Source organism: Cryptomeria japonica, chromosome 8 (assembly GCF_030272615.1).
Source record: "Cryptomeria japonica chromosome 8, Sugi_1.0, whole genome shotgun sequence".
NCBI classification, from domain to species: Eukaryota; Viridiplantae; Streptophyta; class Pinopsida; order Cupressales; family Cupressaceae; genus Cryptomeria; species Cryptomeria japonica.
The window spans coordinates 404722184-404739022 of record NC_081412.1 but is presented as its reverse complement, the minus strand read 5'-3'; the positions used below and the strand labels follow the sequence as shown (position 1 = coordinate 404739022).

At 39.0% G+C, this 16839-nt stretch overlaps 1 protein-coding gene across 1 annotated transcript in view; it reads left to right on the top strand.

The window, feature by feature from the left end:
• The first annotated feature begins 225 nt into the window (after window positions 1–225).
• LOC131079468 (DEAD-box ATP-dependent RNA helicase 39) overlaps window positions 226–16839 on the top strand; it is a 55893-nt gene continuing 39279 nt past the window's right edge. Inside the window, exon 1 of the mRNA XM_058017433.2 lies at window positions 226–1007. Within this exon, the coding sequence (XP_057873416.1) occupies window positions 474–1007 (534 nt within the window). The 5' untranslated portion in view covers window positions 226–473. The remainder of the gene's footprint in view (window positions 1008–16839) is intronic.

Below are 16839 nucleotides of genomic sequence, written 5' to 3'. Positions count from 1 at the left end.
CTACATAAAAGTATGAAAAAATAGACCAATTTTTTTCTTAATTGACCTTTTACACCTACTCGGCATACCCATTACCAAGGTGCAATTGCTAATATATGACATATCATTTCTTCACAAATCATGCTCTTGAACTACAACCCTTTCCCATACTAATTTTTTATTTATTTTTATATTTACTTTAAATTAATCTCTTGGTACGTAAGAGTTTGACAGGAATTTTTTTTTATCATTATCATTCCTTTTCACTCTTTTGTTCGCGCGTCGAACGTTTTACTGTTACTTATCGAAGAACACAATTCTACATCCTAGATTTTTGTGGCTATTCAATTTATTTGCGTGAGGCTAGATGTGAATGCGTGTCAGGGAGTTTTAAAGTTGAGCGCTGTGTTATCCATGGATGGATAAGGAGAGCGGTACTATGCTTTTCAACTTGGAAGAAATCAGATTCCAACCACGTTAAGGGCTTTAAGAAAATGTCAGCTTTAAGGACGATGATGCTGTTTCAGTCCTCTTCTGCTCTGTTGAACTCAACAAGGGCTTCTATTATTCCTTGCCGTTTTCCCACGCGCAGGGGTTATGTAGGGTTTAAGGCAGTACGCAGCGGTTCCTACTCGTCCTCCTCAGCGGTCACACTTGCAGACAATTCCAAAGAAGATGCTGATGGCGGCGGTGATACTCAACAGGCTCGTGCAATTTCTCTACTTGAGAAGCTAAGGTCGAGGCACCTCAAAGATTTTCAGCTTCAGAATGCCAAGTCCAAAAGTAAGAGCGACACAAGCGCTGCTTCTAAAAGGGAAAGCAAAAAGACTCCCAATCCCACAGTTTCATCCTTTGGCGAGATGGGACTTTCAGAGGAGATTATGAGGGCTGTGCAGGAATTGAGTATATCGGTTCCCACGGAAGTGCAGTGCCTGGGAATACCTGCAATACTGAATGGGAAAAGCATTGTTTTGGCCTCCCACACTGGCTCTGGGAAGACACTCGCCTATATGCTCCCTCTCGTTCAGGTATGTTTTCATAATCCCACTTTCTGGTTCAATGGTAATGCAGACATGTGGCCTATATATACAATCACTGTTCTCGATATGTATACCGTTCCTTTAGAACATCTACGAAATCAATTTAGTAGGGATAGTTTTAGTGGCTAAAAGGAAATTTATTTGTTCTTTTATTATTTTTATTTTTCTCCTAGATATACTTGCAATTTGCCAAAATTTTAAAAGAAGAGTTGCTCCATTTTCTCTGAGAATTTGTGAATCTTGTATACAAGAGATATATAATCTTAACGAAATAGAGGAATATTCTTAGATGAATGGTGGTGGAAAGATTCACATTGAAAGAAATTCGCTAAGATATCTATTTAAAAGAAAATAAAAAGATAACTAGGATTAAGGCATCTGAGACCTGAAAAAAATGTTGACTGAGGTGCTAACTCCAGTTGCTGTTAATTAACGAGGCCGAGAAAGAAAAATATGCTACAACTTTCAAAAATTAAAATAACTTTATGCCTTTCAGCCTTATGGAGAACTTTCATTTCTCCAGCTCTGTAAAACATATTTAGATTGCCTAAAAGTTAGCACAAAGGAAAGCTAGTGTCTTTTATCATTTATCCAGCACACTCTTTCTTTGTTTATCATTCTCCATTGTTTGATTCAAACATGAAAAGACACAATGAATATAAAGAAAATAAATTATCCTCATAAATCTTTTCTTTATTATCCCAAATTTTTCAATATTCAATGAAAACTAAGCTCTTCCACTTTGGCACTCTCTTTCGATATCAGCTGTTTTTTATTGATGGAAAAGGATGAGTATAAACTATTTTCCCCAACTTTTCCACCCCTTCATTCACTGCTAGATCTGCGACTGCATATCCTATCCTCCCGAATGTTGGTATGAGATCTTGATATTTTCAGTTTATATCTTAATTTCCTGAATGAAATTGTTTTTTGGCTACTTATTACACTGCTGTTTTGTGATTGCTTCAATAATTAGTATTTAGTTCCCTTCCACCTGAAGTTCCTACTATCCATATTCTTTAGTAAATCGTATAAGAATCATTGCTCTTGTCTTACCACTCATTTGATTCCAAGTGGGCTGAAAACATTATTAGAGGTTGTCCATCATTTTGCTATTGAATGTCAAATATAGCGTGTGGAGATAAAGGTAGGCATAAGTATTAATAACTTATAAATTTTTTAATTATAAACAAACGTGTAGGACTAAATAAACCATTTTATTCCCAATAAGGTTTTTTGTAAAAATAAACATCTTGTCCTAAAATAGTAAGATCCTTTGTTATGGAAAATGGCTTACCATATCAGGGGTAAACTTATGTTTTTAAACTAAATTCTTATTAGGGTGTAATTTAAAAGAAAACCCTCATTATGGTTTAAAATTTAACTTGTGCAAGATCTAAACAAAGTAAAACTTGAAGAAATTTCAAAATACCCTAATGTATAGTTCAAAAACTCAGGTTCAACAATAACTCAACAGATCCAATTGTTTTCAAAGAGTTGAACTTGGAAAAGATTGGAAATTTTTTTTGAACATTAATTTTTTTTTTTTTTGTTGGTAAAAATACTCTTCAAAAACACGCGTATTACTGAATTTATAAAACATATTAATATTACTGATTTCCTTCATATATAAATAAGAAATAGAGTTTAATACGCATCATAGATTAAAAAAATGAGTCAAATGCAACGATGCATATTAACTTCAAGTTTCCGTAAAAATAAATGTTATAAATTATAATGTCAATGTTCATAATCTACAAATTTCTTTTATGACTAAAGCTCTTAAATGTCTATGTGGTAATGGGTGTCCTTGAATTGGATGGTAGTGATGTAGCTTCTCGTTGAGGAGCAATATCATCCTCAACTGGAGTCTTTTTGGCTTTGTTCATGGCCTGATATGGATGTTTTATGGAGTTTTTATCTGCACCCACAATTCGTAGAACCCCAGCCAACAATCTTGACATTCAAAACAAAAATGTATATAAAATTGACTTAAAAAAATTAAACTAAATTGCAAATCAAAGTTAGCAAATAAAAATATTAGAAATTTTCAAAATCAGCAAATTATAACAGGATAAAATTAAAAAAAAAAATTTTTTTGAAGGGAAACTTAATTTGATGGTCTCCTCCATGTATTGGCAAATCTATCATAAAAGTGGTCTTCACGATCCTCTCACCTCTGGCCTTTTTAAAGTAAGATCTCTCGAAACACCTTTTGCTCACAAACATGTGCTTATGGTTGGGCAATGTGTTTGTGATACTCGGCAAAGTGATAAAATAGTCTCAATCCTGACCTATATTTCAAAATGTAAGTTTTGGCCCGATTCTTAGCGTCCAAATTAGAAACGAAAGAATGAAATGCATCAATGTAGTTTTAATGGACTACTCACGACCTTGACGAAGTTGGGAATACTTGAAATACTAATCCTCATGGTTTTGTATAGGCTAACAAGTTTCTTGCAGGGCTTTGACAAAAATATTCCAGCTATGTACAGGTGTAAGGTCATTTAAATGGGTATTGCAAATTTTAACCTCTCATTTCTTTACAGATAGGAAATTCACAGAAAGGAAACATTATATTTTCTTGACCACAAGATTGATTGAATGCATAATAAAAGCAAGGGTGAGTTGGTTATTTAGACTTAGAGCATCGATATCTATTTTACCTTGAAAAATAGGGCTGTATATGTAGTGTCCTCTTCTGGATTTACCCTAGCATATTTGCCCACAACAATAGTTATTAATGCTATTAGATGTTTGGTATGAGAAATCTGGATCTGATCAATTACAGGTCTGATCTTTGATTGTATTTGCTGGTCACAATGATCTTTGCCTGATTTGGATGACTGCTGTAGATGTTTGAATTTGTGGATGTTCTTCTCCCAAAATGATTGCGTGATCTCCTTCCATGGTTCGATGCCTTCTTCAAATCTTATTTCAGATCCCTCCATATACTTCTGCTCTGAATGTGCTCTAGATCTCCTTTAATTCCACTTCCTTCCCTCCATTTCATTTGATCCTTCTTCCCTTTTATGTCTTTCAATGTGAGGGAGAGGTCACACCTCTTCATCATGTCTGCCTTTTGGCAAGAGTCACAACCTTTCACAATTAGCACCCTTTGAAGGAGTACAACCCTTCTCATAATTTCTGCCCTTTTGAAAGAGTGACTTCTTTACTCACTTCCCATTCCTTTCTTCTTCCCTTAATCCTTCCTTGATTCACATGCTTCTTTCTTTCTTCCTTTCTCCATATCCCCCTCATTCAAATGAAGTTCTCTTCTCCCTTTTATATCTCATGTTTGGGGGATCACAACTTTTCATTTCATGCCTTTTGACCATTCATTAAACTTAACTAACTTTTAATTATCTTAATTTTATTCTTTTATATTTTAATTTTAATTTTATTTTTTATTCTATTATATTTTAATTTTATTATTAGCATTTATTATTAAATCCTATTTCAAAATAGGGATGTTACAGTCCGCCCCACCTAAGATTGCTTGTCCTCAAGCAATGATCATGGAGTGTTCGAAATGATTCCCAATATGAAATGAATTTGGAAATAATTGCTGAAAACCCATCAGATATGAACCAGACAGAACATACACATAAAAATTAAAAACACAAAGTATATACATGAATATATGCAGACATGAAGCATACACATAAATACTTGTCGTATACACATGAATATATGCAGACACGGGGTATACACGTAAATACACGTGAAACATGATGTATACAAGAGCATACACAAAAACATGAAGTATACACATGAATACATGCAGAAACGAAACATACACATGAATATATGTAGACACGAAACATACACATAAATACTCGAAGTATACACATGAATATATGCAGACATGGGGTATACATGTAAATACACGTGTTGTTAGATCCCTTATTTCTTTTTTCTTTTTTTGAGTTCGAAAGTGGGCCTAACCCCAATCTTGCTGCTCATAATCATTTTTGAGCAAGAAAATGGGCTTAATCCCAATCTTGTTGCTCATAATTAATTTTGAGCCAGAAAGTGGGTCTAACCACATCTTTCTGCTCCTAATCTATTTTGAGCCAAAAGTGGGCCTAACCCCATCTTTCTGCCCATAATTTATTTTGAGCCAGAAAGTGGGCCTAACCCCATCCTTCTGCCCATAATCCATTTTGAGCTAGAAAGTGGGCTTAATTCCATCCTTCTGCCCATAATCCATTTTGAGCCAGAAAGTGGGCCTAACCCCACCTTCCTGCTCATAAGCCATTTAGAGTTAGAAAGTGGGCCTAACCGCATCTTGCTACTCATAAGCCATTTAGAGCCAAAAAGTGGGCCTCACCCTGCCTTTTTGCTCCCATGTGCTCATAAATGTGACATGGACCAGCTAGGACTCGAACCTAGGACCTTCCATATGCTGCTGGAGTGCTCTACCACTGAGCTACTGGCCCCTCTTGGACCAGTCCATCGTCGGTCCGGGTGTGGCTTATTTCCAACACCAACAGCTCCCCTTAAGCCACATCTCTTGTGTGCTTGGGGTTCCTAGCCTGGACCTGGCTCTGATATCATGTTGAGACATGGACCAGCTAGGATTCGAACCTAGGACCTTCCATATGCTGCTGGAGTGCTCTACCACTGAGCTACTGGCCCCTCTTGGACCAGTCCATTGTTGGTCCGGGTGTGGCTTATTTCCAACACCAACAATAAATGTGTCATAAACTTGCTCCAATATGCTTCAAACATTTGCTTATGAAGTCACTTTGGATTTTCTCATAATCCTCTTTTACAGATTGCTATATTTTTTTTTTTAATAACTGCTTTTGCGTCGAATTGGTATCACATCTATTAATAGGTGATTTTCTTATGACTATTGGGGAAGAGGCATCCTATTCTATTACTAATTCATGCTTCTTGTCTCAGTCATAAGACTGCCACTTCTCAATGCCCTTCCATGTAAGGGTTAATTCTCCAAAAACCCTTGTGAACAAACTTTTTAAAAACTTGTATTATTTGACATTTCTGTGTTTTACTTGGGATGTAGATATGTATGTCAAATTACTCTTGTTTCTATTTAACATGATGTTGTTATGTCCAACAACCTCCTCTATAGGCTTATTATATGTTATTCATATGCACCTTCATAAGTTTGTCGCTATATTTTGATACTACCCATCATTCTTTGATATGTATAGGGTCTGTGAGGTGTAGTTATGCATCTTAGTTTTCATGGTTATTCATAAGGAAACACTTCCTATACTTGTCTGCATCTTACTGCCACTGTCTCAACAGATTTGTAAGCAATATTTTACTCTCTTTTCATTGCCAAAAGGAAGAGATCACAACTTTTCATTTCATGCCTTTTGACCATTCATTAAACTTAACTAACTTTTAATTATTTAAATTTTATTCTTTTTTTTCAATTTAATTTTATTATTCTGTTATATTTTAATTTTATTATTAAATCCTATTTCAAAATGGGGACATTTCGGTATAGATTTACTTGTATCTTTTACAGTGTTTGGCCTCCAAATGGTCTTTGTGTTGACAAAGTTGATGCGTTTGAAATGGATTGAAAATGCTATAGAAATTCATTGATGTAAAAATGATCCTGGTTTTTCCTTTGTGTAGTGTTGCTCCAAATCATCTTGTTGACATTGCAAAGCATTCTCTGTCATTTCTTGAACATTTCTGAAATTGGCTTCTTTGGTTTGGATTTGTCTGTTTTGATTGAGATTGTGAACGAAGTAGGATGAAGGTTCACGAGTTTTGTTACCAAGCTTTCTATAGTTAAGCTTTGCATAAATGAGCATACAAATTGCAAAGAAGGATTCAAGTGAGAAACTGAAACTCTAACAATACTATGCAGTGATACAAATTATGGTCTTTGATATCACTGCAAAGTGATTTGTGCTTAGTTATCACTGATCTGGGGCCCTTGTGTGACGGAGTGACAACACACCCAAACAGATTCAAATGTGTATTATAGAAGGAAACAAAATGAAAGATGATAAGAGTATCAATTGCAATAACAAGTGCATAAATAAAGACATCACATCAGCAATGTGACACCATGCTTTAATTATAAATTGCAAGAGTTTATTATGCAAAAGTTTTCTGCAATGATTTGAGAGATAAGATATATGTTGCATGGTGTCTATCTATGCTCAATACCTCTTGCTAACTGATTTCTCATTAATGTCTTTCTGTATAATAGTAACGAGACATTAACATACAAAGGTGGAAGATGAATAGACAGTTGAGTTGTTGGAAGAAACACAACTGCTTGTCTTCTGATGGTTCTTTATCCTTTGCTTTATCGTTTTCTCAAAACTCCATAGAACAATTGCCCAGAACAGCACTGACATTGTCAGTGTTGTGCATCCAAGACAAAGAGGAGTCCGGGATTTGTGATTTGAACATGTGTTCTTGGGATGGTTCTAAAGCTTGTACTGAAATGGTATATGGCATAAAGCACCATCTTTGTATTGTGAGATGATCGAAGTGGCGTATTCTCCCGAATTAATTTGATGATCTTGTGACACCACACAATCCATGGACCCTAAGTGTTGTATTGGATTTGGTTACCTCTGTCACTGTTCTTGCAATTGTTATCATTTTGCTGGTCTCTATAACTGCTAGAGGTTGCTCCTTGATGAATTTGGTTACTCTTGGGACTTGATGATGTAGTGTGTAGTGTGGATGTTTCATCGTGAATGACTACTACTTGAATGCTTTTGTTCTTGAGACTCTATCGTTAAATCTTTAATAGAGTGTCATATTACTTGATAGATATTGCATAACTTCTTGGTTCAGATTTCTCTAGCTTGCCCTTTAGTCTTGCAATCTCTGCACCACAACTTTCTCTTCATTCTCAACATGTATTTTAGTCTCTATAGATGTGGGCTCATCTTCTTGACTAATGCTTTGTATGCTTGATTGCACAGACATTTTGATCTCACTATTTATGCCTATTGCTTGATAACAAGCATCTTAATTGTTAATATGGAACCGTAATATCCCCAAATGATATCATGTAATATCTAATAAAAAAATGCTCACTTAACAAAATTTCAACACTTTCTAATTGAGTTCTTTTTCTCACAAGTCAGAATTATTGAACTGTATATCAGATTTCTAGAAATTAAATGTATGGCAGCAATAAATATAAACCGTTATACATAGAAGCTGACAAAATTATATTACTTTTTCCTTATTCAATGAATATCTTGTGTTACATGGAGATGCATCCCCACCCCTCAAACTGCCATCCCTGTCCCCTGAGGCCTTTTGGGGATGGGTGGACTTTGGGGAACATCCCTTATCTGATCCCCCACCCCCCAGCTGAGAAAATGTGGAAATGTCTTGGAACATGTATCTGAAATTGGGGATGACAGGAAACTGATAGGGGATGCCTGGCCGTCCCTGAGGCAGCTGGGGATGTCTCAAACATCCCTTGACCATATTGTGGACGGCCAGGCATCCCCTGTCAAAAGCAATTTTAAATAATGCTTAAAAAAAATCGTTCCTAACATTAAAAGAAGACTGTCAAATATATCCTTACAGCATTATAACAGCAGTATAACAGAAGCAATAAATATATCATGACAGCACTGTAACAGCAATTAAATTATTCATGACAGCAGTGAAAGCAACAACTGTAATGGTAGAATTCAAATTTCGAATTCTCTGCAAGGCAGGAACTCTGGTTCCAATGGAGGAAGCGGCCAGGTCGATGGAGCTGGCCAGATGGGGGAGAAGGACAAGCCTCTGGATATTCTGCAGGCTGACGGTACTCTGCCAGAGAATAATGCGGGTCCTGGAAACGTGGTTGGGGGGTTCAGCCCACATGAAGCGGTTTTTGAGAATGGACAAGAAACTAGAAAGTGGTCAACCCTCGTTGGAACTAGATCATCTGGGAAATCTTCCCTGCCTCCTGTCAAGAATATATCGGGTCCGAATGGTGGTAAGTTTGCCATCTCTATCCCTGACTCGGTTGTGGACCATAACATAAGCAACATGTCGAACTCTTTGGTGGGTAAATTTATGGGACCACTCCCAAACATTGAGGTTGTTAGGGCCTATGTTAAACGGAAATGGGCTTTGAAAGGTAATGTTGAAATTTCGGCTTTGCCCAAAGGTCTTCTCACCTTTGCTTTTTCATGTGAAGAAGACAAAATAAGGATCCTTTGTGGTAGCCCTTGGTTGGTTGGAAAGACAGCTCCGGTCCTCCAGAAATGGCACCCGAATCTAAATATGAGTGAATCTCTTCTGGTGCAAGTCCCAGTTTGGGTTAAGTTACCAGTTCTGCCTCTTGAGTATTGGGCAGAAAGTATTTTCTCAGGTATAGCAAGCTCTTTCGGTGAGCTCCTCTCAATTGATCCAGTCACAGCTTCAAGAAGGAGGCTCACTCATGCCAGATTTTGCGTAGGGATCGCCCACGATGTAGATATGCCCGAGCAGATTGATATTGTGTCTAAGTTGGGTACTTGGAAACAATAGATTGAATATGAATCCATCCCCTTTGCTTGCTTCCACTGTAAAAAAGCAGGTCACTGGGCTAAACATTGCCCTCTCAAGCCCAAAGGGGAGAATAAGCAAGCCAAAACTATAGTAGAAAGTAGAAAGGCTCCGGGGAAAAAGGTCTGGCAAGTCAAAAATTCAGAAAATAAGGAAACTGACCTAGTTGAGATCAACTGTTTTGGACCCCTGGGGGAGAATAAGGATGTGGTCTCCTCAGCCTCTGTTTCTAAACATCTTCCCCCCCAGGAAGCTTTGAGGAAGGAACGAATGAAGGCAGACAACCCCTTGGGAGGGCAGATCCGAAGAGAGGAAATACTAGATCAGAATGAATCTTCTAAAGAAAATACCCAGATGGTGATTGCTGACACCTTGGCCAGTAAGGAAGCTTCCAATGAAGAGGATTAGAAGGATAAGGATATTAAGGAAGTGTAACAATCTGAGGAAGGGGAGATCATTGGATCACAAGAAGAAAAGGTTGACTCTTCCCCTCTCACAATCAGTTCTGATTTTCAAGAGGCCTAGAAATGTACTCTTTTGGGTCTGAACCTTTCTGATTCAGATCAAGCCTCTAAAACAGTCAAGTGCTCTTCACATGAATCCAGATCACCTAAATGGGGTAATGAAGAGGAAAAATCTAGAATCCTTAGCAATCCTGAAGCGGTTTTTGAGAAAGAAGCCGAGTGGAAAATTCCAAAACACAGGAACAAAAAAGGATCCACTCCCTCTACTGCCCAATTAAGGAAGTGTAGCAAAATTGCTCAAGTTGATGTAGGGTATGTCTCCTCATGCCCAGGACGACCTTCAAACCACAAAGTTAGAGATAAGGAGGCCATCAAGAACATAGCAGATGGGACTCAGAGGACTCTGAAGGAGTTAGGAATTGGTAAGTAATTATGAAGATTGTTTCTTGGAACATTAGGGGACTTATTAATCCCCACAAGCATGATATTATTAGGAATATGATTAGGGATAGTAAACCTGATATTTTTCTTATTCAAGAAACTAAGATGAGTAGAGAAAATGTTGAAGCTTTGAATTTCTTTAAATCTGGGAGCATCTGTGGTGGTAGCTCGGAAGGTGCCTCTGGAGGCATTGCAACAATTTGGAATCTCAATAGTGTTAGAGGTCAAGTTCTTATTCAAGAAAGCAATTTTTCTTGCATTAAATTTGAGCATTTAAAAGATGAAACCTCTTGGGTCCTCACAAACATTTATGCTTCTAACACCTTGAAAGGCAGAAGCAATTTTTGGAAAAAACTTATGGAAATTAGGGACAACTTCAAGAACCTCAGCTGGCTGGTCATGGGAGACTTCAACACCTAGTTGGATAGCAGACTGGCCCTCATGGATTTTATAAACACTCAGGCTCTTAATGATGTGGAGATGCAGGGTTTCAATTACACTTGGACTAACAGGAGGGCTGGAAATGACCTTATTCAAGTTCGCCTTGATAGGGCTCTTATTTCTGATGATTGGTACAAACACTGCTTCTGCTCTTTGTCTGCTCACATTCGTGTTGGGTCTGACCACTATCCCATAACTCTTATTGCTGACCCCATTAACAGGAGAAGGCATTTTCCTTTTAGGTTTGAAAAAATGTGGACTTTACATCCGGATCTTACTCATAAAATTTAGGAATGGTGGAACATTCAAGTTGAGGGTACTGCCATGTATAGAGTTGTGAAGAAAACTTAAAAGCATAAAAGACAACATAAGGACTTGGAATAAATCCAGCTTTGGGAATATTTTTGAGGCCAACGGAAAAATTCAGGAAGACCTCAATAAAATTCAGGTCCAAATCCAAAAGGATGGATTCTCTACTGTGACCATTGTTGAAGAAAATGAGATCCTCAAAAGATACCATGAATTTATTGCTAAAGAAGAAGCTTTTTGGAAGCAGAGGTCTAGATGTATCTGGTTGAAGGAAGGGGATAAGAATATCAGATTCTTCCATATGTCGACTATCAAACATAAAGCGGCTAATAGGATCAAAAAACTGATGGTGGACAATGTGGAGCTGGTTAAGGAGGAGGAGATAAGAAATGAGGCCAAAAGTTTCTTCTCTGATCTTCTTTGTAGGGATCAAAGCTTGGATGATGATGTTCAAAATTCCTTCCTTCAGAACATTCCTTGCCTTATTGATGAGCAGAAGAATGCTTTCTTAACTTCCATCCCATCGAACTTGGAGATCAGAAATGTTGTCTTTTCTTTTGAAGGCAACAAAGCCCCTGGACCTAATGGCTTCCCTATGTTCTTTTTTCAAGAGTTTTGGGATATCGTTGGTAAAGATGTCTCCAATGGGGTTAGAGAATTTTTTGGGGTAAGAAAACTTTTGAAAGAAATTAATGGCACCTTCATTGCTTTGATCCCCAAAATTCAAGGAGCTGACTCCATGGATAAGTTCAAGCCAATCAGTTTATGCAACTCTTTTTATAAGATAATTTCCAAGGTCCTAACCGCCAGACTCTTGAATGTCCTTCCCTCTTTGATCAGTCATCAGCAAAATGGTTTTGTGCCAGGAAGGTAAATTCTTGATTCCATCATTATTGTCCATGAGAACATCCACTCCCTTGTTATGGCTAAGAAGCAGGGTTTTATTCTCAATCTTGATCTATCTAAGGCCTATGACTGGGTCGATTGGTCTTTCCTCATGAAGGTTCTTTTGGCTTTTGGCTTCTCTAACAAATGTGTGGACCTCTTCAAACAACTTATCTCCTCTGCCTCCTTTGCTGTTCTAGTTAACGGTTCTCCCTCCTCCTTCTTTAAAGCCTCCAGAGGCTTGAGGCAAGGGGATCTCATCCCCCCTATTCTCTTCATCATTATGGCTGAATGTTTTGGTAGGTTCATGGAAAGCATGGTGACTAGAGGTATTTTTAAAGGTCTCCAATCCTCCTTTGCAGATCATACTTGCTCCCACCAACAATTTGTGGATGACACCATCATTATGGGGGACTCGAGCATTTCGGAAGCCAGAATCTTGAAGGAAACCCTTTGCAAGTTTGCGTTTGCTTCTGGCCAGCTTATCAACTGGGTTAAAAGTGAAGTGTTTTTCATCAACACTCCTGAGAGAAGACAACATAGAATTAGTAGAATTCTGGAATGTTGGATTGCTGATATCCCTGCTACCTACCTTGGCCTCCCCCTAGGCATTGCTCCCCTTGGTTCCTTTTGGAGATCTTTGGTGGATAAATTTCAAAGAAAACTTGCTGGTTGGAAAGGTGCTCTCTTAAGTCAGGTTGGCAAGCTACAACTTCTTAAAGCTTCCCTTCAAAGCATTCCTATTTATGCCCTCAGTCTCTTTAGAATTCCAATTAAGTTTGCTGATGCTATTGAAAAAATTCAATTTTTTTTTTCTTTGATCTGGGTTTGAGGAAAAGAAAAGAATGGCATTAGTGGCTTGGGACCAGAGTTCTGTGACTCGCCATGACTTGCCAAAACTCGGCGAGTCACGAGCCGAGTGACCCTCGGCGAGTCTTGGGTGGCTCGGACTCGGCAAGGCTAACCCGACTCGCTCTAGGCAAAAATCACTAGAAATTGGTTTTTTTTGCCGAGTTTTGTCGAGTTTTTGTTGAGTCCTGTCGATTTTTTGCTGAGTCCCGAGTCGGGTCAGCCTTGCCGAGTCCAAGTCTCGTTTCTTTGCTTGGGACAATGTTTGTAGATCAAAAAACAAAGGTGGTTTGGGTCTGAGGAGAATCCAGACCCTCAATGAAGCTCTTTTGTCTAAACAGGTTTGGAGATTGTTCCACTCTGACAGTGAGTGGTGTGAAATTTGGAGAAGTAAGTATCCTCTTCTGTCTTCATCTCTTTCCTCTTTCATTAATTATGATTTCAGTATCAACGGGTCTCACATTTGGAATCATGCCTCTAAGTGTAAAGACATCATTGCCAAAGGGGTGAAATGGAGAGTTGGTAATGGTAGGAAAGTTAGATTTTGGGAAGATCCCTAGTTGCTTGATAAGCCTCTGCTGGAAATCCCTGATTGGGCCCCTGTTGCTGCCCCTTACAAAAGAGTTTTTGGTTCCTTGGTTGAGGGGTATTGGATAGGTGATAAATGGCAGAACATTGAAGGTATTCACCCTGACCTCATCAATCTCAAGAAACACCTGGCTTCTACTTGGTTGAACAATGAAGAAGATATTCTAATTTGGAAATTTGAACCCAAAGGCAATATTACTGTTTCTTCCATGTATGGAGTGCTATCCCTAACCCCTTCAGAGAACCCCTTCTGGTCTAAAGCCTGGATAAAGGGTCTTATTCCAAAGATCAATATTTTCTACTGGACCATCCTCCAAAACAAAATTTTGACTTTAGACAACTTGAAGGATAGAGGTTTTATCTTCCCTAATAGGTGTGCCTTATGTCTTGAGGAGGAAGAGTCTGTGGACCACTTGGCAATCCATTGTTCTTTCACTGTTTCAATTTGGGAAAGCTTTCTTAAGAATTTCTGTATGGAATGGGTGTTTCCTAACTCTATCCAAGATTTGTTCCATTCTTGGAGTTATCATTGGTCTAATCCCACTTTGAGATCTTTGTGGCAGCTCTCTCTCCCTCACATCCTGTGGGAGATCTGGAAAGAAAGAAACAACCGCATCTTCAGGGATACTTCTCTCACCCAGGCTGTTGTTTTTCAAAAAATTCAAAGGGCTATTGTGGAGAACATCAGGATCATTGGAGAACCATGCAATCCTGTCAATTGCCTGGAAACTCACATCCTCAACTCCTGGAATTTGAAGAGTGCTGTTAGTATTGATTCTAAACAAAGCAAGAGACTTGAAGCTAAATGGCACTCTCCCCCTCAGGGATGGCTCAAAATCAACTTTGATGGAGCTGCCAAAGGCAATCCTGGACTAGCGGGATGTGGTGCAATTCTCAGAGATGAAAATGGCATTTGTAAGGAAATGATAGCTGTTCCTATAGGTTGCCAAACTAACCACATGGCGGAAGCTATGGCTGCTCTCCAAGGCATCCTCCTGGCTAAAAGGTGGAACTGTCCCTATCTATGGATTGAGGGGGACTCTAATAATATCATTAAATGCCTTAAAGGAATTTCTAAGCCCTCATGGACTATCAACAACATTATAAAGGCTGCTAGAGATCTAATTAACACCTTCGATAAATGTTTTATTTCCCACATTTATCGTGAAGCAAATGGCCCCGCTGACTTGGTAGCCAACATGGCGGTCACTCACGACAACATGGTTACCTGGAAGGGTGAAGAGGATCTCCTCAATGACACCAGATTGATCATTTTCACGGATCAATATAACTGCACTCCAAAGATCTTAAATGGATTATATAATGATTAATAGCATTACTTGGAGGGCTATTACTACTTATCATTGTGTCAGTATCATTAATGACAAGACGAATGCCACCTTTTCCCATGCTTTCTAGGTCTTTGGGGTCGGTTCGAGAAATTTCTTTCCTATAGCTTTTTGCAACTCTTGGTTTTTTGTTTTGAGCTGTGAAACTATGGGAGGTAACAGGCATCACTATGAGCCTAGTAACTGTAAGCAGAGAAAACAGAAGGAGGAAATTTGGAGCATCTTGTAGAAGGGCGGGCTTACGAAGTATATGGAGAGACTCCATGGGAGGGATGCCACAATCACTAATTTTCTCAACAAAAATTGGAGGAAGGGCACCCTGAAGATGGGAGATCAAACTATCTCCATTGATGTAGACCTCATTGCTCAGGTGACGGGTCTCTGTAGGGAGGGAAGTAATTTCTACACAGACAAAAAGCTTAGCAAGGACGCCATCGAGCGATACCTTGAAACTGCTAAGGAGAAGAAGTGCCTGGTTAAGCTTAGCAAGACCTACTACCTTTCCAAGGCTTTTGCTAAGCCTTGGAGGGAGGTTCTGTTTGCTATTATGCGATATATTACCTTGGATGGTAGATTCACCAAAGTTTATGGCTACCATTTTGTGCTGCTCAACCATTTCAGGTATGATGAAAAAGTTAACATACCCTATTTCTTGATTTGTTCAATGAATGCTACTATTAAAGCCCATAGAGAGAACCCTAAGGGAGACACAACCATGCACCAAGGTCTTATGGTTTTAATCTATGACCATTTAAAAGCTAATCAAATTGCTCGCCCCCAACTTTCTATCTCTGATTCTGAGGAGGAAGGGTTGGATTCTAATTTTTCTATGGGTGATGAATCTGGAAGTGATTCGAAAAGTGAGACAGAGGAGAGTCTGGAAGACTCTGAAGCTGAACTTGGTAAGAAAAGAAAACAGGTGAGCATTGAGCCGTCCTCTTCTAAGGGCAAGAAAAAAAAGCAAAGAGAAGGTCTTCCAAATTCACTCCTCCTCCTCCTCCTCGGAGGTCTCTGAGGACTCTGAAAAGGATGAATCTCCGTCCCCTCGAAAAAAAACAACTAAAACTTCCATTCAGAAAAGGAAAAAACAGAAAAGGCAGGGCAATTCTGAGTTGGAGTTGGAGGACAAAGTGCAGAGAAAGGATCCTGACGTCGACCAAAAAGTGGAGGAGGAGATTACGGGGGAAGGTTTCAACCAAAGTGTTGGTGGAAATGCCGAACAGATTACTGGTGGAGAGATGTTTCCAATACTGAACAGGCCAAGGCTGGTGAGAAAAGCCCCCCTTCAAATCCTCCTACCGAGGGTTTGAAAGGGTTTATGGACACCCTCGACTGGCTCATTAACAGTCACAAGAAAGCTGTGGAGGATAATAAGAAGCTGAGCCACAGGGTTCAAATTCTGGAGACAATCAGCATTGGTGAAGGTAAATCCATGGCTGAATATGTTGATGATTTGGGTAAAACTGTTGCCAGAGCTGAAGAGATTAGGGACGCCTTCAACCCAAGGTTTGAGCAAGTGGAGAAGGCCCTGGAAGAGATAAAAACCAATGACAATGCTACGGACCAGAGAATGGCGGATACTGACAACAAACTCAACAAAATTGAAACCTGCCTCAGAAGCATTGCTGAACAAAGCCATAACATTCTGAAGGCCTTGGCTGACAACACCAAAGTTCTTATCAGCAAGCTGGAGAACGAGAAGGAATCCCTGGAGCTGGAACCTGACATGGAAGGCATGGGAGATGTGCAAGGACCAAGAACGAGGACCAGAGGCAAGAAGAAGGAGAAAAAACCAAACAAGGAATTTGAAGAGCTCAAAGCTGCTTCGGCAAATTATGACTTGCTGGTCATTAAGGCGGCTGATCTTCTTAAGTCTCTGTAGTTGCTGTTAGCTGTCTAGGCCTTTAATCTGGTTTTATTTGCTTTGCTGTTCCTTTCTTTTGCTGTCCGTTCGGTTTACTGGCCTTCTTGCCAGTCTTTTGTATG